The following is a 27,698-nucleotide window of genomic DNA, read 5'->3' as shown; positions in this document are numbered from 1 at the left end:
ATCAGGGAGACACCTCAGGCGGAAAACTGGGCTGACCGACTCCCTGGCCTGTCCCTTAGTGCCTGTAGGTCTCCGTGGCCCAGCCTCAAACAAGCTCCCTGGATTGTCTGTGCTGATGGAGGGAGGTGGAAGTGGACAATCCCAGGCAGTGGAGGACAGAAAAACGAGGTCATTTTGGCAGTGATCTGTCATTTGAGGGTGGGATTTATAAGTCCAAAGTATTTTCAATTCCTGGCTTTCAGGCAAGGCAGCAGCCCCCAGAGCAAAGTCAGAACAGAGTTCAAATCTGCCTCTGTGCTTCAGCTGTATGGCCAGGCTGCAGCCTCCCTGTCCCCTAGGATGAAGCTGGGTGGAGTGCGGGGCTGCAGTCCCCAGCCTCCCTCCATCGCATCGCTCTGCTCGCTTCCTCCTCTGCCCTGCCTCCCAGGTGTTTTCAGACCTCCACCCTGCAGTGTAAGCTGTATGGTCAGAGGCTCTGCCCTCCTCACAGCTGCATCCCAGCATCTAAACGGTGCCAGGCACATAGTAGGTGCTCAGCAAACATTTGTTGACTCAGTGAAGGAAAGGCAGTTGGTAGCATGTTGGGCAGGGAGTGTCATGGGACGCGTGGTGTCTGGGGAAGCATGCAGTGGGCCTGGCACCCAGCAGGCCTTCCCTGCCACCCGTGTGGCCAGCAGTGCTGTCTCCTTGTGCCCCTCCTGGGCTGGTCGCTCTCTCTTCCGATCTTGCTTCCCAACTAGACTGAGCTCCCAAGGAAGGGGTTTTATTTGCTATTGTTTCTTAAGGACTGAATATGCCAGAAACTGAGCAGGGCACTTCTCGAATGAGTGAATGAATGAATGAACACTCAGAGCTGGCCCTGCCCTTGGGGAGTGCAGCTGGAGGCAGACACGGGCACTAACACATCGGCTGGACCTGGAGAACAATGGGAAAGGTCACAAGACCACACAGGGAAAGGGCGCAAAGACCACAAAATACAACAGGAAACCCATATCAAGTTTCGCTAGTGGAGTCTCCTTATCACGTTCAAGTCAGGGCAGCTGCCTGGAGCCTGGGGGCGGTGCAGAGTTCCAGCGGTCAGGGGAGGCCTGGCCAGGAAAGAGCCTGTCCTCAGGCGAAGGTAAGATTTCAGGAGCCAGATTGGGGAGGGGGTGGGCAGCCCCATGTGGGGCTGGGCACTCACTGCAGGGTCCCAGTGAGGGTGGGGGTGGGAATTAGGGAGCTGGGAGAGGTGGGTGGGCTGGTGGGGCCCAGGGGGGTACAGGGATGTTCCAGCACTCACTGCAGGGGTTAGACTTGGGGTCTTCCCAGAGGTGGCGGGGAGCTGCAGGAGATGGGGGTTAACGGAGACCCAGTGACTGGGGTCTCCCCTTTCTCTGCCTGAGAGAGGCTGTGGACACAGACTTGGTTACAGCCCCACTTACTGCCTGTGTGACCTCTGTCAGGCTACTTAGCACCTCTGAGCCTGTTTCCTCATCTGTGAAATGCCTGCCCCAGGGCATGTGAGGATTTATTGAGTGCCCGGCATGCAATGGGTGCTCAGTGAATGCTGGTCCCTCTCCAGTCCTCCCCAGTCCTCTCTAGCTGCGCCAAGGGGCGAGGAGGGCTGTTGAGGCAGATACTGTGCCACTTACTACTGGAAGCTGGTGTCACCCCAGGAGAGCCAGCCCCTTAGTCCCTGGGCTGAAGCCCCCTGAGCAGCCAAGCTGACAATTGGGCAGTGATGCCAGGGGGCCCCATGGGCACTTGGTTTCTCTCTGTGGGGCCCGTGACACCGGTGGGTACTTACTCCGGGGCAGATCCTGTGCCCAGACAAGCTCATGGGCCCCATGTGTTCCCTGACTCCACTTCCCAACCTGTTCCCATTCCCCACGTGGCCTGTCATGACACATTGGGCTGGCTGGTAGGTAGCCACAAGGAGCCGGATGGCCTGCATTCGAACCCCTGCTCTGTCCCCGACTATCTGTGTGACCTTGGGGAAGCCACTTAACTTCTTTGTGCCTCAGCATCCTTTTTTTAAATTTAATTTTATTTTTTGTAGGGGAGATAATTAGGTATGTATGTATGTATGTATGTATGTATGTATGTATGTATGTATTTATATGGAGGTACTAGGGACTGAACCCAGGACCTCATGCATGTTAAGTATGTGCTTTGCCACTGAGCTATACCCTGCCGCTACTTCCACCACAGCATCTCCATCAATGGAATTGTCAGCTTGGCTGCTCAGGGGGCCTCAGCCCAGGGACTAAGGGGCTGGCTCTCCTGGGGTGACACTGTGCTGATAATACTAACCTCAGATGAGTGAATCCATGTAAAATGTTCAGAATAATATGCAATCTGCATTAGACACTCTATGAACGTTCACTAGTAATTGAGCTTGGCAAAAGCCCCCAAACTCCCCTCCAGTCCCCTGACCCTTGTGGTTGTAAGAATATCCCACCCTGCTTAGACCAGCGCTCATTTCTGAGGATCTTGTGACTCACTCACATTCTAGCTGACAGAGCTGTGGTCACCTAACTCTCCTTTCACCAGCAAAACGAAGCATTTAAGATGTACCCTGGGGTGTCAGGTAGGACCATACCGTGCAACTTCTTCAGGGAGCATCAGCCAGAAATATGACTTAACCTAAGCGTTTCTCCCTATTCAGAGCAATTAACTCCCATCCCCTGCCTCCCTCTTCTCTGGCCCCCTGGTCCCCTCCTCCCTTCTGGAGCCAGGTGGCTCATCCTTATCCTGTCCAGCCTTCTCCTTTTGTCCATCTGTTTCCCCAGATTGCGAGAGAAACGTCACAATTGGCCCACTTTCTAACTGGAAAGAAACCATATGGAGGGTTTAGCTGGGAGCTGAGCGTCTGCCCGGCCACTGTTAGGGCCGGGCCAGCGCTGTGGGCAGCAGACTGGCTCCCTCTGGCTCTCTATGTGATCCGGGACTGGAGGTGCCCAGTCCTGCCCCCATACTCTCTCTTATTTTCTCCTTCTCTCCCTTCTCCAGGAGCTCCTGGTAGCCATGCTCTCCTCTGGGGCTTGGGACGTCTTTGGGTGTCTTAGGAGGACTTGAGGGGCTTGGCTTACCTGAAAGTAGCAGAAAGTAAGGGAGGTGCTGGTCAGGGTGGGTCAGAGGCCTGTGGATGTTACAGAGAACCAGGGGTTCTACTTCCTGGTGGTGTGAGATTGTGTGTGTCATGTGGCCCCACGCCTGGCAGGCGCCTGGCATGGAGCAGCCCTCTTTCTAGTGCGAGAAACTTGCCGTGCGTGCTGCTGTTACCAAGAACCTGTTAATGAGCACAGGGCCTGGGGACTAGAGCCCTCAGAGGTGTGTGTGGATGTGGGGGTTGGAGGCACTAATGACCCAGGGTGGACAATTTGCTGTCATTCTCAGATTTACTCCTCCAAAAACCATATGAAGTGGTTACATTGAAAATAAACAGTGTTTACTAAGCACTTGCTATGTGCCAGATATTATTGTATTTATATGCATGAAGTCACTTAGCTTTATAACAACCCTATGAAATAGGTAGTATTGTTATCTTCACTTTATAGATGTTGTACCTGAGGCAGAGAGAGGTTCAGTAATCAGCCTGAGATCACATAGCATTAAGTAGCATGGCTGAAATTTGAACCCAGACAGTCTAGCTCCTAGCTATGATGCTCTGTTGCCTCTTGCTAGCAACCTGTTTGTACATATGGGGAGACTGAGGCACAGAGAACTTAAGTGGCATGTCCAGGGTCATATAGCTCATGACTAGCAAAGCTAAAATTTGCACTGTGGCTGTTCTGACTTCACAGTTCATGTTCAGAGATCAGCACCTGGGAGCTAAGCATCAGGCTAGGGGAACGTGGGACCCCCCCGGAGTGTGGTTGGGGGAGAGACCCTGTCTGCCCCAGGCTGACTGGTACCCTTCTGCAGGGGGTGTGTGCATCGCCCAGTCAGTCAAGATACCACGGGAACCGAAGCCTGGGGAGTTTGACAAGATCATCCGGCGCCTCCTGGAGACCTCGAATGCCAGGGCGATCATCATCTTTGCCAATGAGGACGACATCAGGTGAGGGCAGAAGGCAGTGGGGTGGGGGCTGGGAGCTAGGGATCCCTGCGGGAGACCTTCCTAGACAAGCCTGACCCACCTTGGAGTCCAGAGAGATGGGGTGGGCCAGTGAGTGTGTGGGCTGGAGACCCCTCAGGCTGGGACACAGGCTACTGTTAATGGGGCCCCCTTTCTTTCCCCCTCCCTGTTTCCTGCATCCATTCTACCAACTGGGGGTGGTAAACAGGTACTTTAATGGGGGGACTAAGGCTGTGGGCTTGGGGCATCTAGGTTCTACTCCTCCTGTTAGCTGTGTGACCTCAGGCAAGTTTCTCAACCTCTCTGGGCCTTTTGTCTGTTTTTAAAAAAAACGAGTTAAGGATGCCTGCTACATAGTGTTGTTTGAGTCCTGAATGCAGGAGTGTGCATAAAGGGCTTAGAGCAGAGGCTGACATGGGGTGGTCTGGCTATCCCTCAGCCACTCCTTCCTTTCTTTGGTGAGCTCAGAGTAGTGGGAAGAGGCCTGGGCTGTGGTTATAGTTCTAGTCTGGCTTGGGGCCACACTCACTGTTGGCAGTATCGCTCCTCCCTGGGCCTCAGTCTTCGCATCTGCAGAATTGGGGCAGGTGGCCTCTGGGTGCCAGAACCATGCAGAGCAGAAACCCTGGACCAGCCCACCTCTCAGCACATCTGCCCCTGGGTCATGAGTTGCAGGTCAGACACTCACATACCCTTAAAAGGTGGCCTCTGAACACCCCTCCTAACCCACTTGCCTTCTTTCTGCCTTTTCTCTGCTACCACCTCTCTGGGACTGAAAATGGACCTGCCTCTCATTCCCCAATCTGAGAGGAGACACAGGCCCTGCTTAGAGTCTGGTAGGGGAGGCACACCCTGCATTTGCAGAGGAGGGTGAGATAGTAGATATGGTCCTCCCCAGCCTCCTCCCTCCCATAGCTGGCCTGGGCTGTCAGAGCCCGCTGTGCCCTCCGGCCTCCCCTGCCTACCTGCCCATCCCAGCCTGGCCAGTCTGCCCTGCCCCTACTCGGCTCCCACCCCACTGCTAACCAGCATCCACTCTGGGTCCCTTTCTTTCCAACACTATTTCCCACTTGTAAAGACCCCATCCTAGACTCCTGAGTTGCAGCAAAACAGATGTCCCCCCAGGAGACATTGTCAGGTCCCTACAGGGATGGAGGGCAAGGTTCCGGAAGATCACTAAGGCCTCAAAAGCTAAAAGGACCAGCTCTAATAAGTATTTCTCAGGCAGCAAAAGACCAGGCAGTGGGAGTCCTCAGGGTCCATCTGATACCTCCAAGCTGAAAACAGAGGCTGCTCCCAACCCCCTCAAAGCTTTCAGGTCCTCTAAATTCTGGCTCTGGATGGTCCTGTGGCCACAGGTCAGCCAGCCACTTGGGGGTGGAGGGACTCCTCTGAGTTTTTTTTTTCCCTCCAATCACCAGTCCCTGTACTCCTGCCCCCACTCCCACCCCAAAGGCCAGCCCTCCTCAGGTCCCACCCCACCCACTCCAGCCCCCTGCGCAGCTCAGGTGGACCCACATACTGGGAGGGAAGGCGGAAGGCTCTGGGCCACAAATCCCAGAGAAGAGGCATCTTGGGGGGGAAGGGGGAAAGGCCTTAGACTGGCTCTCTGAGCAGCTTTCGGGTATGTGTGTTGGTGGAGGGGGTGGGGCGCATTTCTGGAAATCCACATGCATTTTCAGAAGCAAACAGAAGTAAAAATAAACCCAGGTGACTTTGCAGAGATGGAGGCTTGGGATCTCTGGTCATCTCTGGCTGGCCGGATGCAGGCGGGTATTAATAGGGCTGTGGTGTGGGTTCTGAGAGCATCCTCACCTCCAATTAATGTGCCCTGCGGGGGCTGCAGCAGGTTTGGGGGCCTGGCAATGTCGTGAATCAGGAGATGATGGAGGAGGGGAGGTGTGGGCTCTTGGGCCTGGAAACCTGTTTTTCCCTGGCAGCCGCAGGCTGTCCTGCCCTAGCTGGCCACCTCCTGCACAGGCCCAGCATCCTCCACCCAACCCCTGGAGTCTGTGTCCTGGCCTTGTCCACGGGAGGGGCCTGGCCAGTTTCTAGTCTCCTGGCCTCTTAGGTGCTGTGGGATCTTGAGCAAGTTGTTTGCTTCCTCTCGGCTCCAGTCTCTCCCCGTGGAGGGAGCTGCGCTGGGAGAAGTCTGCCCAGTCCTTCCTGTCTTTCTCCTCCTAGAAGATGTGTTTGAGGGGCCACTTAGCTCATGCATCCTGTAAGCACTGACTGAGCGCTGCATGTGGGCTCAGCCCTGTGCTGGGCTCCAGGACCCCTGACTTGATTAGGACCACTGTCACTATAGGCCTGGGAAAGGGGGAGCACCTGGCTGCCCGCTCCTTTTCATCCATCCAGGATGATGTGGGGAGCAGGTCTTTGAAGGACCTGGACTTTTGGCACAGAAGGAGGTGGGATGAAGAGGTGGAGGGTGTAGAGGTGTGTGTGTGTGTGTGTGTGTGTGTGTGTGTTGTGTATGTGAGACAGTGGATATAAATATGGATATAAAAATAAAAACTAGGGACCAAGGTGGCATGAACCTTAGAGGACAGGACCTGGGCAGATGTAGTTCCAGGGGTCTGAGTCAGACACAGGGCAGATCCAAACCTAGGGAAACAGGTGTGGTGTTTGCAGGGACAGATTTGGTCCTAGGGGACAGGAGTGGGTCTGGGGAGCACACTGCGCCTGTAGGCAGGGGTGGGCCCAGGGGACAGGCAGGGGATAGGGGTGCAGGGAGGGGTGAGAGGGGTGCAGGGAGGGGTGAGAGGGGTAGCTGTGGGCCTATGGGCCAGGGCACCAGGGGACCATGGGCCTGGGGTACTGGCATGGGTGCTGGGGCAACTCTGAGCCCGGGACTCACATGGATGAGGAGTGAGGGGTCCAGGTGTGGGCTGTAAGGGAGACAGGTGTGACCGGTGGTGGGGGCAGTTTTGTGGGCGGACACGGCTGGGCTGGGCTGGTGTGTGTTCCCACAGGCGTGTGCTGGAGGCTGCACGGAAGGCCAACCAGACAGGCCACTTCTTCTGGATGGGCTCGGACAGCTGGGGCTCCAAGATCGCACCTGTGCTGCACCTGGAGGAGGTGGCTGAGGGGGCTGTGACCATCCTCCCCAAGAGGATGTCCGTGCGAGGTAGGCCCAGCAGCTTTGGTGGTGCGCCCGCTGCTCTTACCTGACACCATCCACCACTGCTGTCAGTGTCACCCCCGACTGTCCCCCGACTCCCTGCCTCTCCTGCTCCTCATCTTCCTGCATCCTGTCTTTCCTCTTCCTTGGCTCATAGCTTCTTTGTGCTCAGGTTCTGGGCTGGGAGGCCTTTCTGGCCACATTCTACCCAGCAGGATTCCAATCGAGATTTAGGACCTTTCTTCCTCCCTTTCCAGATATTTCTGCCCTGTGCTGGGGGACAGGGGCCTCCCTGCAGAGCCTGCCTGGGTCTGGCGAGTCCTAGATGTTGAGGAGTCGGCCCTGCCCTGCCTGGCATCCTTTCCTCCTGGGGCTGAACCCACAGTCACCCTGGGCAGGAACAGATTGCTCTGGCTGGAACCTCTCTGTGAGTGAGGCATGAAGTTCCCATTAACGGCCCGATTTGGCAGGGACCTCACTGTCCTCACCATGGGGGAGGCAGGTTCCCAGGGCCTTCTCCTCCACTCTTGCTTCAGTACAGTCCAGCATTGGTGGAGCTGGAAAGGCCTGCAGGCGTCTGCCTCCACCAAACTTTCCAGGATACCGAGTTCTGGGCAGGAGAGGGACATGCGTAAGGTCACACAGCAGTGTCCTCTGTTTACCCGAGGCAGAGGGAACACAGGCAGCAGAAGTTTCCACACTACCCACTCAGCCTTAAGCCATAATAAACATAAAGTAACAATAACTATGGCTATTGGTACCCAGAAATGCCAGGCCCCTTGCAGACATCTCATTTAGTCTTCCCCGCAACCCCACAAGAAGCTTCCATCCACATGCAGCAGATGAACACACTAAGGCTCAGAGAGATGATGTGGCATGTAGTGGCAGAAAGTGACACAAAGTGGCTATTACGTGGCCGGGCGCCGAGACTTGCCTGGCAAGTCTCTTTTCTCTCTGGGACATTAGAGCAGCCTTTAGAGCCATAGTTCTCATCTGTGGGTGCTTTTGACCCTCAAGGATCAAGTGGCAATGTCTGGAGACATTTTGGTTGTCACAGTTGGGGAATGATGCTTCTGGTATCTCGTGGGTAGAGGCCAGGGGTGCTGCTGAACATCCTGTGATGCACAGGATGCCCCTTGCCCCAGCAAAGAATGATCAGGCCCAGTGTCAGCAGTGTCAAGGTTGACACTCGACTTTAGGCCAGTCCCCCACCAGTGCCAGCACCTCCCTTACAGCTCCGACAGGTGGTCACTGAGCCTCCACTGGACCCTGCCGTAGACAGGAAGCTCACTGATTGGTGTGGCCCCATTGAACTTTCAGGCCGTCAGGCCCATCCCCAGCAGCTCAGTCAACTGTGCACCTTTCACAGAACAGTCATGATGCAGAGGGGCCCTGAGAGGAGACAGAAGGCGTGATTCACCACCAGCCTGCCCACCTAGGGCAGGTGTTTCTGGGCTTAGAGCAGAGTTGCTTAGTTCCTTGGAGCATTTGAAGGAGGAGGCTGCCTCTGTCAGTGATGGGGAGGTTCTGGACTTGAACGGAGAAGATCCGGGTCCCCATCTTGTTGTGTGACCTGGATCACTCCCTGCACTCTCTGGTCCGATCTCTTCAGAACCAGAGAGCTCAGGTGCTCCCAGGCTTGGGCGCCCCTGCCCCTGACTAGCCTCTCTGCTCTACTCTCAGGACGCCCAGGTGGCTCCTCAAAGACGCCCCATATTATCATTTTGGTGGTTAAAAAGCAGGAGAAATATCCTTTTCCTGTGCTTCACTTCCATAAAGGCAGCAGTTGTGAGATTACACATGCTCCCCCTGGAACTTAATACAGGTCTTTTCTCTATGAAGGAAATGAAATGCTCCACGTTTAATTTTGTCCAGCTGGTCCCGGGATCAGAGAATGCCTTCTTCCCTCAGCCCTGCCTCTGCCTGGGCCCTGTAAGGCTGCGGGAAGCAGAGGGAAGGGCTGGGAGTGGGCGGGGAAGGGAGGCCGAGGTCCTGACATCCTGGTTCCCTATCAGGCTTCGACCGCTACTTCTCCAGCCGCACGCTGGATAACAACCGGCGCAACATCTGGTTTGCTGAGTTCTGGGAAGACAACTTTCATTGCAAGCTGAGCCGCCACGCACTCAAGAAGGGCAGCCACGTCAAAAAGTGCACCAGTGAGCATGAGCACGGGGCGGGGCCTGGGGCTGAGCCTCAGGGGGCGGGGCCAGGATGGGCCCTGAAGGGGTGGGACTGTGTGTGTGGGGGGAGTCTGAGAACCCTGGGTAGAGGGGGTCTATGGGACATTATTGCAGGAGCCGGACTGTCCAGGGGCCTAGGCGGTGGCACCTGGGTGTGGAATTGGGGGCCCAAAGGGGCAGGGCCAGGGCTGAATCGTGGTCTGACACCAGGGCCTTGCCTGTGGGTGGGCTTAGGGTGATGCTGCTGAGTGGGGGAAGGGGCTCCTGGGTCTGGCAGAGGCTTCCTTCTGCCTGTGGCCGCCTTGGGCTTCATCTGGATGTCCCTCAGGGAAGTGACCCCAGCCGCTCTGTGGTTTATGATGTTCACCAGTCTGAGCACTTTACAGACACCATTTCTAACCACTTGGGATTCCCTCAGTCACTCAACAGACACCAGTTTGATTCTCAGTGCCTGGCCCTTGTTCTAAGCACCGTGGATATAGCAATGAATGAAAGAATCAAAAATCTCTTGGAGTTTTTATCCTAATAGGGGGGACAGACAATAAACAAGATAAATAAGTAAACTATGGATTATATCAGAAGGAAAATGTGCAGTCAAAACAAACAAAATCTATAAGAGAGGATGGCCTCTAGGAAAGGTGACATTTGAGCAGAGTCCTGAAAAGAACAGGGAATGAGCCACGGGAAGATGGGACAATGGGTCTGTTTTACAGGCTGGAAAACGGAGGCTCAGGGAAGGTAAGAAAAAGGACCTGAGTTCCCACAGATGGAAGGTGGTAGAGCAGGATTTGGACCCAGCTCTGAGCTCTAGGCCCTCAGCCCCCCATAGTAGCCATCTTGGTGTGTTCACCTTTGATACATGTGGGTGTGAGTCCTTGTGTGCTTGTGGTGTGGTGGCTCTGCAGCAGGACCTGGCCTCAGGGACATTGAGAGGGCCCTGGGTACCCCTCAGCCTGAGCGGTGCCCATGCAAGGATGGTGCATTCCCTCTTATATCCTCCTGGACTGGTTGGTGCAGCTCGGGCAGAGGCCTTGATGAGCAAGGGGTCACTGAACTGGCTGCAGGGACGTGTTGCAGGGAAGATGCTGGCCTCCCATTCTTCCAGACTTGGGCTGCTAAATTACCCAACTGCATGTCTCAGGAGAGCGGCAGATACTGGCAGTGGGAGATTGGGCTGGTGTGTCTTGAGGTGGCAAGAAGTGGGTGGGTACCCAAATGGTTACTTCCTAACTGTGTGACCTCGGGCAGATCATTTCACCTCTGGAGGCCTCAGTTTCCTCATCTGTAAAATAGGAATCATACTGCCCACTCCCATTCCCCCAGGGCCCCATCCCCAGCAGAGCTGCCTCTCTCACGGTTTCCCAGAGGAGGCGTGGAGGTGTTCTGCAGGAAGCACTCGTAGATGGCCCATGCATTGCCCCACACCTGAGCGAGACAGGAGTCACTGAGCTGGATGTCTCTGCAGCTGTCAAGGCCTGTGGGAGGGAATGCCCTCCTCCCTCCTCCTCTCCTGGCCCCCTCCCTGGGAGCCCACGGAGCAGGGCTTGGGAATTAAAGCTGTAAACAAGGCAGATGTGGCATCCGTCTTTCTGACAGCACTGCCAGCCAGGTGACGGCTGAGCGGAGGAAGGCCTGGTTTACGAGGAGGTAGGAGAAATTTACTGCCTGCTGCTCCCGGGGCTGGGAGCTCTGAGAGTGAGGATAGCAGCATGGCAGCTGGGGATGTGTGGGGAGATGCCGATCACCCAGCCTGTGCTAACAGTAATAACAACAATAATAATAACAGCTGATATTTATATAGCATTTATTACTTGTCAAGCTCTGTTCTAGTGCTTTGCATTTAATCTTCATAGCAACTCATTTTATAGATGAGGAAACTGAGGCACAGAGAGGTTAAAGACTTGCCTAAGGTCATACAGGTAGTACATAGCAGAGTTGGGATTTGAACTCTGGCCATCTGGCTCCAGGGATGTCTTAATCCTGGGGCCCTCCTGCTATTCCTGCTTGGCTTAGAAGGCTCTTCCCACCTCCACATTCCTAAAGGAATATAAGGAGTTCCCCTAGGGAAAGGAAGGAAGACCAACATTTGAGATTACCTATGTGCCAGGCCATGCCACTCATTAGAGGATCTCACATTTGCTTAAACCACAAGCCATATGGTGGCCAGAGGGATCCTGAGCCTTTCCCCTCAATGCTGGTTCTTACTTATTCAACTGCATTTACTAAGAAGCTGTCTGTGTGCCCAGCCCTGTGCTATGCTCTGTGAGGGGGATAGACCTGCCCTGGGAAGCTTCTCCTGCAGGTGGGAGACAATATGGCCTCACAGACGAGGCGGTATATGATGGCGTGGTCTCAGCAGTCAGAGCCGTGGGCCTCCAGAGAGCACCTGATTGTGAGACAGATCCAGGAGGCCTCTTGGAGAGAAACTGAGAGTGCTGGGAGACTATGGATGGTGCACTTTTAATTCAGGAGGTCAGAAGTCCTTACTGGGAAGGTGACTGGGAAAGAGTGTGCCAGGCAGAGGGCACAGCATGTGCAAAGGCCCTGAGGTCGGCTCAGGCCTGGCAGGTTTGGAGAGCAGTGAGGAGGCCCATGCAGTTGAAGCAGATAGAGCAACAGGTAGAAGCTAAGGTCAGTGAGTTGGGGTGGAGTGGCACAGATCGTGTGGGCCTTGCAGGCAGTTTGTAAGGATTTAGTCTTTTAATGCAGAATGAGACAAAGCTATTGCAGGGTTTAGAAAAGATTAATGTGATCAGATTTATGTTGTAATGGACTCACTCTGGCTGCTTCCTGAAGCGGAGATGGGGGCAAGGACAGAGCAGAAGACCAGTTAGGAGGCAGTGCTGTAGTCCAGGTGGGAAGTGATGAGACCCCGGAGCAGGTGGTGGCCATGGAGATGGTGAGAAATGTATACCTTCTGCAGAATTTGCTGATGGATTTGAGGTGAAACAAAGATGGCAGAAAATCAAGAATGAATCCAAGGTTCTTGGCTGTGCACTGAGATAGGAGGGTGGGAGGGTCAGGCCTAGCCATATGGAGAATCCTGGGAGAGGTGGGTGCAAAACCCAGGCTGGAGTTGGGCAGGAGGAAGATGTTGGAGAGAAATTGATGATGGTGAGTAGGGACAACTCTTCTGAGGTTTGCTCAGAAACGGAGAAAGAGGGATGCTAGCTAGAGGAGAAGTGGGGTCAATAGAAGGTTTTTATTTGTTTAAATGGGAGAAATTGGAGCATATTTCTCTGTTGACAGCAAAGATTCAGCAGAGGGAAAACCAGATGCTGCTGGAAGGGGAGGGAGCCTGGTTGGGTGATGGGGGAGAGGAGACATCCACGTGGCGGGCCAGCTGTGACTTCAGCCCCCAGAGCTGCCTCCCCTTCACCCCTGGCCGCAGTCTGACCCGGTCTGGGAGGGCTATGCCCAGGCTCCAGGGCTGAGGGGTGTAGGCCTCAGAACCAGTGCGGGGCAAGCTGTCCTGTGCAGGTGCCAAGCATGGCCTCTGCTACAGCGATCAACCTTCTCTAGTGGTCCCAGGAGCCCACCTCATTTCACAGACGAGGGGATGGGAGCTCAGAGATGCTAAGTAACTCAGCAGGCCAGTGAGAGGCTGAGCGGGGGCTTTCAAGCTGCTCCCATCTGACCCTGACACCCATGTCGTGTTTCTCAAACTGGGGTCTGTGGACATCTGGAGACACATTCTTGTGGTCAGTCTCTTAGAGATCCAGGAGTTCCATGACAATTCTTGAACTTTGCATTTTCATCAGCAAGTGGTCTTTACTAATTGCAAAGACAACTTCTCTGCTACTGTGATCATTTGCAGTTGGAAGTCACTGTCACCATCAGGACTTCAGCTTCTGATGATTGTATTTTCATCCTGGGGTCATATTCATCCTGGGGTCATCCTGGGACAGAGTTGTTTTCCTTCAAAAGGGGCCTGAGGCTGGCTCAGGGTTGGGGAACCCTGGGCTGTACCACTGCAGAGCTCCTGGAGCCAGAAAGACAGGAGCCCACCCTGCTGGGTGAGTCAATTCACCTTCCTGCCCCTGAGGTAGTGATCCCTTATCAGCCCCAGCCAGTAACCCACCAAGACCCCAGGGCTGGCAGCGTTCCCAGAGACGGGAGTTGGCAGAGAGCTGAGACCAAGTTTGGGGAAACAGACTTAGAGATGGCAGAGACCAGGCTGAGTTGTTTAGAGGTTCCCCAATTGAAAAGCAGATGACTTGATGGGTTGAAAATTCAAGGGGAAGGGCCGGCAGAAACGATGGTGGGGGGCTGAAGAAGGAGGGTGCGATTCTAGATGAGGAAGGGGAGCCTGCCATGTGACTCTGAGGGATGCCAGCAGGTCCTGGGGCAGCAGAGCCTGACCTCAGGAGCAGGACCTGTGTGTTCCAGGGAGGTGACGGGGAGAAGTTCTCAACCACAGGCAGAGTCAGGAAAGAGGGGGCATGGCCAGCAGGCGCAGGTGGCAGCTCCTCCCCCCATCTGTATATCAGGCCCCTTTCTGTGGGGTGGGCACCCCACTCATCTTGTGGGGGGCAAGGCTAACCAGCACGTGCCAGGCTGCAGACAGGATGGAGCAGTGGCCTAAGGCTGGATTGGAGGTCTCTGGGGGTGGGGCATTATGCCACGGAGGAGTGTTAGGGAGGAGAGGAAAGCTGAGGCTTATAGAGCGCTATGTACAAGGTATGATGCCGTGTGTTCTACGTCTGTGCCTCCTCGAATCGTCTCAGTGGCCTCTCAGTGGATACTATTTCCCTGGGTTTCCATCTGAGGGATATAGATTTTACTTCACCTGGGTCCTATAGCTGGTCTGTGGCAGAGCTGTGTACCAGATGGCTCTCCCTGCGGGGATCCAGGGACCCTCTTATACTACTCCCTGGGAGTTTGCCCAAGGGATGAAAATCAGTGTGTATGTTTGCATATTTGTATGTAAATGCAAGTTTAGATGTGTGTAGATGTGTGTTGTGCACAGACACCTGTGCCAGATTCCTTGTGTGGACCTGAACCTGCGAGTGCAGACCCCGCGAGGGCCTCACCAGCCCTGTCTCAGCCAGTGGAGTTAATTCCCGCCGGGGGGCAGCCTTCAGCCTAAGACTGGCAGGAGCTGGGGTATTTGTCCCCTCGGATGGGATGACCCTGAGTCGTACGCTATACAGTTTTCTGGAGTCCCCCACGAGCTTGGGCCCCACACCTGGCGTTACTGCTCTCCCTTCCCCATCTCACCTCCTTACCCCCTCCTAGTGTTTCCAGCCATCACTTCCCAGGTCAAACACTTGCACCCAAATCCTTGTCAGGACGTGCTCGTGGGGCTTCTCGGCCTGACAGTAAATCTGAGTGACCACATGCTTGTATGAGTGTCATGATGACTGTGTAGCTGTGTACATAGTGTGTGTTTATGTATGCACCTGTGTTCAGATATGTTGGAACATGCATACAGGTAGAGAGCTGTTTATACATGCACGCAGGCTTGTGGGTTGCTACTCTTTATGGTAGATGTGAAAATACATGTGTCTAAGTGGTTGACTTTGTGCACCTTGATGTCGGGGAGTGTATGTGTGCCTGTGTACGTGAGCACAGAACTCCAGAGGATGGTGGTGGGGCCGGGTGGGCTGTGGAGAGGTGAGGGGGGAGAGGAGGAGGAACTCTGATTATTTCAACCTTGAAAACTCATTTCAATTACAATTTACAACCTGCAGACAAAGGCTGCAGTCACCGTAGTAACCACAGCTACGGGGTTTTGATGGAGAAAATCCTCTCCCGGGTGGTTCCTCGCTCGGCTGGCTGTCACCCGTGGCAGAGCCAAGCGCATCTCGGGCTCGGTGTGCCCCGGGACACAATTAGGACATCCTCAAACTGTTGCTGCTGTCATCGCTGCCATAAGTCTGGAATTTATCTCCTCCAGGAGCTCTCAGAAGTGTGTCTCCTATCCTCCCAGAACTGCAGTTCCCCTGCCTGGGCCTGGGGGTCCCGCCCACTCATAGAGGGGATTTTTCTGACCCCCGCTTTCCTCCATGGCCACCTCTCTCCTGTAGCCCTGCAGACAGGCATCCTTAGCTCCTGGTTAGGCCTGGCCAGACAACTGGGGCAGGACCTGAGCCCCAGAGAAGGGGGAAGGAGGCAGGTCAGGGGCTGGATGGAGGGAGAAGAAGGGGAGGGACAGTTCAGGGTGGTAGAAACTCTTTTGGAACCAGAGAGATCCAGGTTCAAATCCTAGCTTTGGTGCTTACCAGGCAGGCCATTCCCCAGGTGTGTGTGAGTGCCTGCCAGGCGCCAGGACTCCTGCAAGACTGCATACATCACTCGACCACGGGCAGCTCTCAGTTACCTCCTCTGTGAGGGGGCCAGTCCAGCCTACCTCTCCGATGCTTGGAGAGGAGGAAATGCCAGCCATGCCGCAGGGTTATTTGCTGAAGGATATGCAGCAAATGGTGCATATCATTCAGCAAATGGTTATGGGCACATCTTCTGACCTTCAGGACCTTCTTCAGTTTGTGTTTGTGATTCCTGCCCCTCTCCCCTAAAGTGAGTACACTTAGGCTCTGTCCTTTGTTGCTTCCTGTGGGGCTCAGGGGAAGGGCCCTTGGAGTTTGAGGGGTGTGTGTGTGTGTAGGGGGCATGCTCAGGCCTGCCACTCACTCGCAAACAAAGGCCCTTTGCCCATCACCTCACTGCTCCCATTTTCTCATTTGTAATTGGGGCCAGATTTGAGACAAAAGTCAAGGCCGTGAAAATGCGTTGGGAAGCCTCTGGAAGTCCATGGCTGGCACCTTAACAACTCTAGGTGGGAGGTCCTGGAGGGGCAGCACTGAAGGGCCACTGACAATCCACAGGACCCCAGAGCCCTTCCCATGGGAGCCTCCCCAGGCAGAGGTGGAGGTGGACTTGGTCCTGGACCTGAGTAGTCCAGGAATGGATGCTTCAGCCTGACCCACTGAGGAGGGACCCCTGAGAAGACAGGGAAAGGAGGGGCCAAGGGCAGCTCAGCTGGGGTGGTGTGGCCAAGGTCCCTTGGCCCAGTGTGTCCTTGGCCTTGAGAGAGAACTGCCTCCTCTCTGCAGTGACTGCAGCCTCCCCCTTCATCCTGGTTAATAATTCAGCCTCTCATCCATATGAAATGAGGGTGTGATGGGAGCTGCAGGGGAGTGGAGCAGTGTTTTATGGTCTTCGGGATGCAGAGGGCAGGACCCAGGGGCTGGGGGTGGGGGTGGGGTCCAGGGCTGGGGCTTTCCAGACGATGCTGCCCCAGCCAACACTGTCACCTTGCAAGATTATCCCTTGTGCTTCTCTCCTAGCTCTCACAACCTGTGATCAGAAGCCTTGGACAAGAGGGCGGGCTGCTACAGCTGGAGAACTTGCATCTCCTGTTGGCCTATCTCTGTGCCGTAGTCTAGAGATAGCTTTGCCCATGAACAGAGCTCTGCCCTCCCAGAGCTCCCACCTTTGTGCCCTTGTGTTTAACAAACTTCTGTAGCACCTGGCCAGCACCAGCCCTTTCTTTATGACCCATTGTGAATATTAACCCATTAATCCTTCTAGGGACAGTATCCTGACCCTGTGAGGTAAGTACCATTATCACCCTCATTTTGTAGATGAGGAAGCTGAAGCCTGAGAGCTGAGGTGGCAGGTCCAAGGTCACAGCTAGAGTACGTGGTGGAGCTGGGGTTCCAGCTCAGACTGTCTTGTGCGAATGCAACGCAATGATAGTAGTGGGTAGCCAGGGGCTGAGCTGACTGCCGAGAGAGCTGGGTGGGCAGCCTTGAAGACCACCCTGTCTCCAGCCCTGAGACTGCACCATAGAAGCTGTGGGTTCTTTCTGGACTCAACAGTGCCCCCAGAGCCACCTGGACATCTGCCCCTAAACCATCCAGTCTGAGTACTGGGACCTTTGATCTCTGACCCTGAGGTTGGGATACTGGAGCCAGGTTCTGACCTTAGTCATGGAGTCTTGGTGGCCAAGGGATATGAGATGTGCCACCAGCTTTGTGAGAGCCCTGGGCAGCGGGGACAGTGACCATTCACTGCTAAAAATGCAGGAACCTAGGAGTGATCTGTGGATCCCTGGAGCCTCAACCTGGCCCCACATGAGACACCGGAGGCCCAGGCCAGTGGCCTATGGGGCTGGACGTGGGTGCAGCCACTCACCCTGCTGGCTGCTGGGGAATTACCTCTGTAAGGTGTAGAACTGGCCTTCTAGCAGGGAGGCACCAGTGTGTGTGTGTGTGTGTGTGTGTGTGTGTGTGTGTATTTCATTGCCCTGGCCTTGAGGGAGGAGGCTGCATGCTGTGTGCCCTTGGGAGGGGAAGCTGGACTTCCCTAGCACTCTGCCCATCCTCTCCCTTCCTCACCTCTGCCATCCTCCTGCCCCCATGTCCTCACCTCAGAGCCCCTGCCCCTTCCTGACCTCTCCTCCCACTTTTCTGCCCTCCCCCTGCAATCCGGCTCTTACAATCTCTCAGGCGTGGTGTAGTGCACAGACTGGGAGCTGAAGCATCTGGTCCAATCCAGCTCTGCATGGTCCTAGAATGCCAGTGAGCTTTTCTGTGCCTCATCCTTTTTCATCTCTGTAATGGGGATAATTACTCACCTCACAGCATTGTTGTGAGAATTCAATGAGTTAATACCCTTAAAGAGCTTAGAACAGTGCTTGGCACAGAGTAGATGTTCTACATACGTTAGCAATCCTTCTTCATTATCATGATTACCCAGGGCCCAGGCCAGGAGCTCCTCCTCCAGAAAGACTTCCTGACCTGCTCCGGCCCAGGGACCTCTTTAGCCCACCTTTGAAACCATCTGTCTGGTCTGACCACTTAAGCACAGTAGTAATGTGGCTTAGTCACCCACTCTGTGCCAAGTGTTTCCTGCACCTCATTTCACTTAAGCCTCATGGCACTTCTTTTGAGGCAGGGTTATGACCTCCTTTTTCCCCAGAGGACATCGAGGCTTCAGGCAGCCAATGAGTTTGCACAGGGCCCAGAGCCCAAGGGGTGAGGATGGGAGGCCAGAGCTCCAAGGCCATGGTGCCCTGGGGAGCCACTGCTGTTTACAGTGAGAAGGCGGTGGAGTGTGTGGGGTGGGTTCCCCATTTTGCAAAGCTCACCATCCCTGGCTAGTGGGGGATCACTGACATGGGGAAGAGTGGTTGAGGATGACGGTGAGTTCTGGTGTCTGGGGCATCTGGAAGCCACTGAGGTCATCAGGTGGCCTAGGACCTGAATCCCAAGAGAACTGCAGCCAATCTCTCACCCTCTCTGGGCCTCGGTTTCTCCACCTGTACCCTGTGGTGGGGCAGCGTCCCCTGGTTGGAGTGGCTCCCCATGCATGAGCTGCTGTAGGGCCCCGCTGCCTTATCGACAAACACAGTTCCTGCCCTGGCGATATCCCAGCCTGTGTGAGGGCCAGCTGCTCCCGTATTAGTCCAGGCCAGGCTTGGGGGTGGGGGGGGGCACCACAGCCAAAAGGAGACCCCTGACTCACTGCCTTCCAAGGGTGACAGTGACAAGGGGGCCTGCCCTGGTTGTTCTGGAGCCTTGGGTGCAGGGTCTAGTGGTGCAGTGGTAAGGGCAGTGGACCTTTCAGAACCATCCCCCTCTGGTGCCTCCCCAAGACCATACCCTGGGGTGATGGAGTCCAGAGATCTGTGGTGTGCACAGATGGGCTTGCTGGGCCTCAGGGGGATGCTGGGGTTCCTATCACTTGTCTGTGAGGATGGCAGACCTCACGAGTGCCCCCACTCTGAGTCTTTGGTTGCAGACCGAGAGCGCATTGGGCAGGACTCTGCATACGAGCAGGAGGGGAAGGTGCAGTTTGTGATTGACGCGGTGTACGCCATGGGCCATGCCCTGCACGCCATGCACCGGGACCTGTGTCCAGGCCGTGTGGGGCTCTGCCCACGCATGGACCCCGTGGACGGCACCCAGCTGCTCAAGTACATCCGCAGCGTCAACTTCTCAGGTGGGGGCACAGTGCAGGGCACCACCCAACCCTGGGGACTCCATAGGGTGGGAGTTGGGGGTGTCTCTTCAGATGCTTCCGAGGGGTGAAACTTCCTAAGATATTCCATGCGGAGGTGTCTCTGCCCCGGGCTCCTGGTCCTCCCTGCCTCTGTGCGAAGGCTCAACAAAGAAACTGAGTGTGTCACCCCCACTGGCCCCACAGGCATCGCGGGGAACCCAGTGACCTTCAATGAGAATGGAGACGCACCAGGGCGCTATGACATCTACCAGTACCAGCTGCGCAATGGCTCTGCCGAGTACAAGGTCATTGGCTCCTGGACTGACCACCTGCACCTCAGAGTAAGCGCCTGGCAGCAGGGCAGGGAGGGGCCCTGGAGGGATGGGGGTGGAGAGAGGTCCTCCCCTTCCTTCCATGCCCTACCCCAGACCTCAGAGGGCCCTCAAGCCCCCCCAACCCTAAAATGGAGGAACAGGGCAGCTGGGTTTCTGCTGCCCTTCCTGCCCCTGCCCTTACCCTTGGCCTGTGGCCTCCCTGCCTGCTGCCCTTTTGTGGGACAAGAACTGTGGACAGATGAGTTCACACCGGAGTGTAGGGGCTCGAGGTCTTGGAGGGTGTAGGGAAGAAAAGTGAGGAGGCGCAGGGGTGCGTCTGGACAAAGAAGGATGATCTCTTAAGGCAAAGAGCACAGTCAAATCGTGAGATTTCTGGTGGTAGGTAGGGGGCTGTTTGAGAGTTACATCCCCAGTGCCATCAAACCACACTGGAAGGCCATCATTTTTTGGGTGTCATGAGGGGACTTCCCCTGGGTCCACCTGGCCACACTTTCCCAGCTCACGGCTGTCTCAGGGACTTGGTGGCTCCCCCCACTCCAGGTCCTCATTGCCACCAGCTGTGAATAAAGCCATGTTTTTGGAGAGAAAGGACCTGTAGTTCATCCCCTGAGGAGGGGCCTGTGGACTGGTCTCTACCTCACCAGGAGAAGGGTGAGCCATGCTTGGGGTGGGCACAGTGTGATCTAGGTGGACCAAACAGGCTCAGGAGGCCCAGATTCTGGGGGAGTTGTGTCACGTCCCTGCTGTCCCCTCTTGTAATGATCTCTTCCAGCAGCAAGCCCCTGGAGCTCTTCAAAGCACTTTCTGCCTATGATCTCATTTATCCCTGACAATATTCTAAGTCAGAGAAAATATCTCAGAAAACCCAGCCCGAGGGACGTTCCAAAGGCCACACAACACGGCAGGGACAGAGCCCGTTCCCATAGTGATGCTCGTCGGGTTGCTGAGCGGAGACAGACAGACAGAACAGGGCAGGCGGGAGCTGTGTGGGACAGAACCCAAAAAGAGGCACATCTCATTCTGGTGCAGCGGGTGGAAGGTGGGACAGGGCGGGCAGTGACTCGATTTACCAGCAGCAGCAGCTAATCCTTACTGAGCACCTGCTGTGGAGAGCTACTGTTCTAAGCGTGTGACCTTACTGTGAGGATGACAGCCCTCTGGGGCAGACACTGTTATTAACCCATTCTACAGGTGTGATAAGTGAAGGCAAGACTCAGGGGGTGTGGGGGTGGCAGTAGTCCCCTCCCCAGTAATACAAGATCCCTCCCCTACCATGGAGCTGAGGGGCAGGAGGAGGTGAGGTGGGGCTGGTCCTGGACCACCACACCTTCCCCACTCTATCCTGAGCTCTCAGTTTATGCTGTGCTGGGGGCCCTCCCCTGCCTGCACTGTCTTCCTCCAGGGTGTGAAATTGAGGCGGCCTCATGCTGGTGCCTGGACCTCATAGCTTCTTACTACATTCTACAGAGGTTCACCAGCCTCACTGTGGGCCAGCCCTGAGCTGGAGGCTGAAGATGCAGCAGGGAAGTGATTCAAAGCCCCTGCCCTCCTGGGGCTGTTTCAGTGAAATATAGAGGGCTTCCAAGTGGAAGCCACAATAAGTCACAGAGGGCACAGTGGCCTCTTATCTGCTGTCTTTGGATCAGGTGGGAAAACAAAGGCCCAGAGAGGTTGTGGTGTCTGCTCAAGGGCACACAGCCAGCTAGCAACAGAGCTGTGATCCCAGGATTGGACTTCATTTACTGCTTTTTCTACTGGAGCCACAGATTTTTCCAGAACACCGACTGTCACCCTCTGTCTCCCTTTCTCCTCTTGCAGTGTCACAGCTCTGGTGCCAGGGATTGTCCCGCCCTGTTGTTCCTGCAGGACGGTGGGTGGCCCTGGTCACTGCAGTGCTCCTTGGCCTCTAGGGGACCACACAACCCTGACGTGCCCAGAGCCACAGGACACACCTGCTCCTTAAGGTTTTCTCTCCACCTACTGTGAGGCCGTCTTTGGGTTCCCCACCCTGTCCACCTCATCCCACCTCACTCAGCCTTTTCCTCAGCTCCAAAACCCTCCCCTCGGCCCCGAACCAACTGGTTATTCCTTCTCCAGGAGTGAGCTCCTGGCACAAAGGGCTTACCAGTCTAAGCATAATCTCTTATTACAAGAGCCACTTTATTTAGAACAGCGCGGCTCTAGAGTGTAGTCAGATTCCCTTTTCCCAATGCCTGGAACTCTTTGGGGCTCTCACTCACTTTCCAGAACTTTGTGACCCACGTTCAGTAGGGTGTGCCAGCTTCCGGGGCTCCTTTGCTCGCAGTGATTGTGTCTTCAGAGACATACAGCAGTGACTAGCACTCATTTAGAGCAATATGTAAAGAAACGCTAACCCCTGGTCACATGTTAAGTGTCCTCTAAACCATTGTTCATTGTTCCCTGCTGAATCCAACTCCCTTTGCCACCCAGAGGAGGCCCGGTGGGTGGCACGTCTCCCACTCGAGCATGCACGTGAATCACCCACAGGGTCTTGTGCAAACCCAGATTCTGAGTCAGTGGGTCTGGGGTGGGCCAAAAATGTACATTTCCAAGAAACTCCTGTGTGATGCTGATGCTGCCGGTCTGGGGACCACTGTGAGTAGCAAGGCCTTACGGGCTGGGAGTCAGGACTCCCGGGTTCTCCCTGCTCTGCCATGTGACTCTAGGTTGTCACTGCTGGTCTCTGGGCTCAGTTTCTCCATCTGACCCTTGAGCAGGATTCCCGATTGGTCAGCTGGGTCTGAATCATGCCAGGGAGCCTTATTGAAATGCAGCTGTTGGATTCAGCTGATCCAGGTGGGGCCCGGGGAACTGGGTCTTAGCCGTCCAACTGGGTGATCCAGGTGTGAGACTCCAGGGTGCCAGCCAGTAGGGCGGTCCAGGGCACTAAGCAGCCTGACCTGAGGCCTGCTCCTCTGCACTGTCGTTGCCAGATAGAGCGGATGCGCTGGCCGGGGAGCGGGCAGCAGCTGCCCCGCTCCATCTGCAGCCTGCCCTGCCAGCCAGGCGAGCGGAAGAAGACAGTGAAGGGCATGCCCTGCTGCTGGCACTGCGAGCCCTGCACGGGGTACCAGTACCAGGTGGACCGCTACACCTGCAAGACGTGTCCCTACGACATGCGGCCCACAGAGAACCGCACAGGCTGCCAGCCCATCCCCATCATCAAGCTTGAGTGGGACTCGCCTTGGGCCGTGCTGCCCCTCTTCCTGGCCGTGGTGGGCATCGCCGCCACGCTCTTCGTGGTGATCACCTTTGTGCGCTACAACGACACGCCCATTGTCAAGGCCTCGGGCCGCGAGCTGAGCTATGTGCTGCTGGCAGGCATCTTCCTGTGCTACGCCACCACTTTCCTCATGATCGCTGAGCCTGACCTGGGTACCTGCTCCCTGCGCCGGATCTTCCTGGGGCTTGGCATGAGCATCAGCTATGCAGCCCTGCTCACCAAGACCAACCGCATCTACCGCATCTTCGAGCAGGGCAAGCGGTCGGTCAGCGCCCCTCGCTTCATCAGCCCCGCCTCGCAGCTAGCCATCACCTTCAGCCTCATCTCCCTGCAGCTGCTGGGAATCTGTGTGTGGTTTGTGGTGGACCCCTCCCACTCAGTGGTGGACTTCCAGGACCAGCGGACTCTCGACCCCCGCTTCGCCAGGGGCGTGCTCAAGTGCGACATCTCGGACCTGTCGCTCATCTGCCTGCTGGGCTACAGCATGCTGCTTATGGTCACGTGCACCGTGTATGCCATCAAGACGCGCGGCGTGCCCGAGACCTTCAACGAGGCCAAGCCCATTGGCTTCACCATGTACACCACCTGTATTGTCTGGCTCGCTTTCATCCCCATCTTCTTTGGCACCTCGCAGTCAGCTGACAAGGTGAGTGGCCGGGGCCGGGGGCGGGGCGGGGCGGGGTGGGGTGAGGGCAGTGGGCAAGAGACAGCCTCCTGGGGCTGGCTGGCTCTCACGTGGCTCCAGAAATGCCTTCTTTCATGCCTCATTCTGCCTTCCCTCCCTGTCTCTGTGTTTTTCCAGGTTCTGGGTTTCTCTCCTCTCTCCCTCCCTTTCTCTTCTGCTGCCCTGTCAACCTTTTCTCTCTCTGCCCCCGTCTCTCTCCTTTCGGCTCCCTTCCTGCCTCTCTCTCTCTCTCCCTCTCCTCTCTCTTTCCTGTCTCTCCATCCCTGCCTTCCTCACCCCATCTTTTTCTCCTTGCTTTCTCCTTCCCAACTTCCTCGCTCCTCCCTGTCAGCCTGGGGCGCTGCCCCTTCTTTCGTCCTTCATTCTCTTCTAGACTCTCCCTGACCTCTCTCCCTACTCAGTCCCTCTTCCTTTCTGTCTACTCCTCTCTTCTTCCTCCTCTGTCTGCCCTCCTCTCTGCCCTCACACAGGATCCCCATGGGTCCCTGAGGTGGGTGGTATATCGGGTACTCACTTCCTCTCTCCCCAGCCCCAAGCTGCCCTGAAGCCCATGAGCCAGGGGCCTGGTGATGTCAACTGAGGGCCCTCCCTCCACTGGCTGGAGCTGCCAAGGGGCCGCCTCCTGCTGGCTCTCTTGGGCCATCCTGTCGGCCTGACCTAAGGGTCTAGGCTCACCCCAAGGGCCTCTACCCACATTACAGCCCCAGCACTGCCTGGGTTCTGGGCGGTAGGGCAGAGGTTATCTTGAAGGATTGCGAGTCACTGAAGTCAGAGGCCAGAGACAGGGAGAATCGGGGCTCCAAGGACCCCATCTCTGTGTCTAACTGTAGGATCCTGGACAGGCTAGCTGGCCTCTCTGCCTCAGTTTCTTCATCAGTAGTTTGGGGCCATGATCCTTCCCCTACGGTTCTTACACGTGTTGCAACAATCACACAGTGTGAGGGGTATAAAAGCAGTTTACCCACTGTAAGGAGGTGGGAGCTGAGGAGTCTCGGGGTAAGTGGTAGGGACGAGGCCAGAAGAGACCCAGAGCAGAGCAGATGGCACAGGATCCAGAGGCTGTGGGAAGGATGTTGGCTTTTACTGCGAGTGAGAAGGGAGCCCTGGTGGGGTTCTGAGCAGTGAGGGATGTGTTGTGATGTGGGTTTAAAGGATCCCTCTGGCTGCCGAGTAGAGCCCTGAGGAGGGGGAGATCTTGGAGTGGGATGGCCAGGGCGGAGGTTACTCTAAGTGATCCTGACAGGAGGTCACCAGCAGCAGCAGTGGTGAGCAGCAGGGGATTCGGCTGTGTCTGGAGGTGGGGCTGGCTGGATTTCTGATGGAGTGCTTGTAGGGTAAGAGGTGCAGAGGAGAGTCAAGGATGACTCCACGGTTGTTGGTGTGAGTGACGGGAAGGAAGGAGGGTCTGTGCATTCAGCGGGGGAGATGACAGAGGAGCCTACGGGAGGCGGAGATCAGGAATTCCTTTGGACGTGCTGAGTTTGGGATGCCTATGAGACGTCCAAGTGCAGCTGTTGAGTCAATGGTTGATTATACGAGTCTGAGGTTCAGGGGTGAGGTCCGGGCTAGTAGATGTAGTTGGGGGAGTCGCCATCCTATGGGCAGCATTTAAAACCTGAGCCTGGGGGTGAGCTCCTATGGATGGCTGGCATCAGTGAGGCTGCGGTCAAAGCTATCCTGGATGGGTGCACTTCGCCTGGTGGTCATCAGGTACCACAACAATGGGCTAGGGTAGATATCACCATTTCGGTTTACAGATGGAGACATGGAGGCACAGAGAGGTGAAATGACTTGTCTAAGGTCACACAGCCAGTAGGAGGTGCAGCTGGACTTGACCCTGCTCTTTCTAACTTGAGAGCCACACCCGAGCCCACCCCACCCCCTACAGCTCTGGGGCATCTCCCCAACTCTGGGGCCTCCTTGGGAGGTGCCCACCTCTTCTCCAAAAGCTCCTCCAGGGCAGGAGCTGTGCCTTCTGCCCTGAATCCCTCGGGCCTGGCGCACAGAGGCGTGTGGCCTGTCTTCCAATGGTGGCCCTGAAAGCTGGGGGTTTTCTATAAGCAGACCTTGAGGCTGGCAGTGAGGTTCCAGGCCGCCCCGCACACCTGAGCCAAAGCCACCGGCCTGTGCAGCTCGCACTGTGCGCCAGGTCTCCACCCGCGCAGGCCTGCAGGAGGCCCTCCCTGCTGAGGGCAGGTACAGGCAGAGGCCCCCACGCCTCGCAGTGCCCTGGGGCCCATGGATCCAGTAGGGGAGGCCACCCAACACCCCAGGGAGCTGGCAGCTTGAGAAATTACCCTCAACAATCCCAGGAGGCCCCTTCCCTCGCCGCCTCAGGGAGTAAAGGTACGCAGCTGGGAGGCCGACAGAGTGGTAGTTCAGCCCGTTGCTCCGCCTCCCCACAATTTCCCTGGCTGCCTGCCAGCACATCGCTTCCCAGCATGGTCCCTGTCATCCTGGGTGTCAGATCCTCCCACCTCCACGTGCTGGGGGGCACAGCCCTCCTCAGAGCACCCTTCCCCCATCTCTCCAGGCAACTCTGCCTGCCTCTGATTTCTCCCCCTTTAAGGGCTCCCCTCAGTGCTGATTATGAAAAGGAGCCTCTGAGATGATCTCCTCTGAGGCCCAGAGAGGGGCAGGGAATTGCCCAGAGTTACACAGCAGGCTGGCCTACGCCAGCGTGTGTTCATGAGACCCAGCTCTGCCCTTGATGGCGTCGACATGGGGTATGCCCCCCACCTTCTCGGAGCTTCTGAATGAAGCAAGGTTGGAGGAGGTGAGTTCTGAAGTCCCTCTGGTTCAGCCCACCAGGCTTCTTAGAAGCTCGGGCAACCCTGGGGTTGTGTCTGTGTTGTGTGATCTCAGCTGTAAGTGGCCACAGTGAAAGGCCCCTAGACTGAAAAACAGAACAGAACAGAATACTGTGCTCAGGGCTGGCTTTCAGGGCCGGTGCAAAATGAAAATGAAGGCCCTTTGTTCAAAAATTATTTAGGATTCAAGATGGCGGTGGCAAGGCATTAAACCCAGCGTGCATGCCCATGGAAGGAACTCTGTGTTAGTGGAAGGGGCCCAGCATCCCTCAGTGGGTCGGGGCAGAGTGGAATCTGGAACCCATGCCGCTGGCCCTCACACAGGGTTGTGTCCCCAGCAGGGCTCACTCTGCTCAGAGAGGGGGCCTCTACCCGATCCCACCAACACCGTATTGGCCCAGCTGTACCTACCCCTAGCAACAAGTTGGGGGTAAAGGGCCTAAGATGGATATCTGTCCTGGAAATATACCCTTATACCCAAGAATCCCCAATGTGAAAGGAGAGACACTCCTGCCCTCAGGGTAACCCCAATCTAATGGAGGAGACACTGTCCCCACGGGACTCCCAGTCCAATGGTGAAGACCCAGATAACAAGCCTATTGCTTAGCCCAGATCTCCCAGATCTCCCTTGTTTTCCCCAAGGGTCTGTGGTGATACTCTGGAGGCTGTCCCCTTCCACCCCTTCTGCCCTGGCCACTGGCGCCATCTCAGAAGGTAGGAGTGGTGGCCAGCACCCTCCCACGGGTTTGTCATGACCTTTCCCAGTCCGCACACTGGGAGGCAGCGCTGTGCCCGTGGGAGAGAGTGTGGGTTGCGTGTGAGGACTGGGAATGACTGTCTGTGTTTTCAGAGGGGTGTGTGCTACTCACTAGGGAACTGGTTCTCATTTTCCTGGGCCTGGGACGTTTTCTGAATGGTGGCAAATGAAGCGGCCTCTGCACGCTCCCAGCCTCCTTCTCCCCGGTGCTGTGTAAGTTTCACGTGGCTTCGCAGCCTGCGCTTGGGTAGCCTTGTGGTTTGGGTGAGGTAGGTGCTATCATCTCACCACACTGATGAGAAAACTGAGGGCCAGAGATGGGATGAGACTTTCTCAGGGTCACATACCTCTTTCCCCTCGGACCCTAGGGCTTCTCCAGCCCCTCTCCCAAAGGTAGGAAAGCCGGGGAAGGGTGGCTGGGATGGAGGCCCTCAGATCCAGGTCGTGAGGTATTTATGGAGAGGAGCAGGGGATGGAGGGGAATATGAGGACGGGAAGACGTGGCTCCTACCTTCAGAAGGCTACCAGATGAGGCTAGGGCCCCTGTGACCC

At 56.0% G+C, this 27,698-nt stretch overlaps 1 protein-coding gene across 1 annotated transcript in view; it reads left to right on the top strand.

The window, feature by feature from the left end:
- GRM4 (glutamate metabotropic receptor 4) overlaps positions 1-27,698 on the top strand; it is a 138,766-nt gene that overhangs the window by 102,699 nt on the left and 8,369 nt on the right. Inside the window, exons 7-12 of the mRNA XM_032462856.1 lie at positions 3,910-4,045; positions 7,039-7,193; positions 9,203-9,343; positions 19,115-19,315; positions 19,520-19,656; positions 22,605-23,540. Of these exons, the coding sequence (XP_032318747.1) occupies positions 3,910-4,045; positions 7,039-7,193; positions 9,203-9,343; positions 19,115-19,315; positions 19,520-19,656; positions 22,605-23,540 (1,706 nt within the window). The remainder of the gene's footprint in view (positions 1-3,909; positions 4,046-7,038; positions 7,194-9,202; positions 9,344-19,114; positions 19,316-19,519; positions 19,657-22,604; positions 23,541-27,698) is intronic.

Source organism: Camelus ferus, chromosome 20 (assembly GCF_009834535.1).
Source record: "Camelus ferus isolate YT-003-E chromosome 20, BCGSAC_Cfer_1.0, whole genome shotgun sequence".
Lineage (NCBI taxonomy): Eukaryota > Metazoa > Chordata > Mammalia > Artiodactyla > Camelidae > Camelus > Camelus ferus.
Note: the sequence above shows the minus strand (reverse complement) of the source record. Positions and strands in the feature narration are given on the sequence as shown.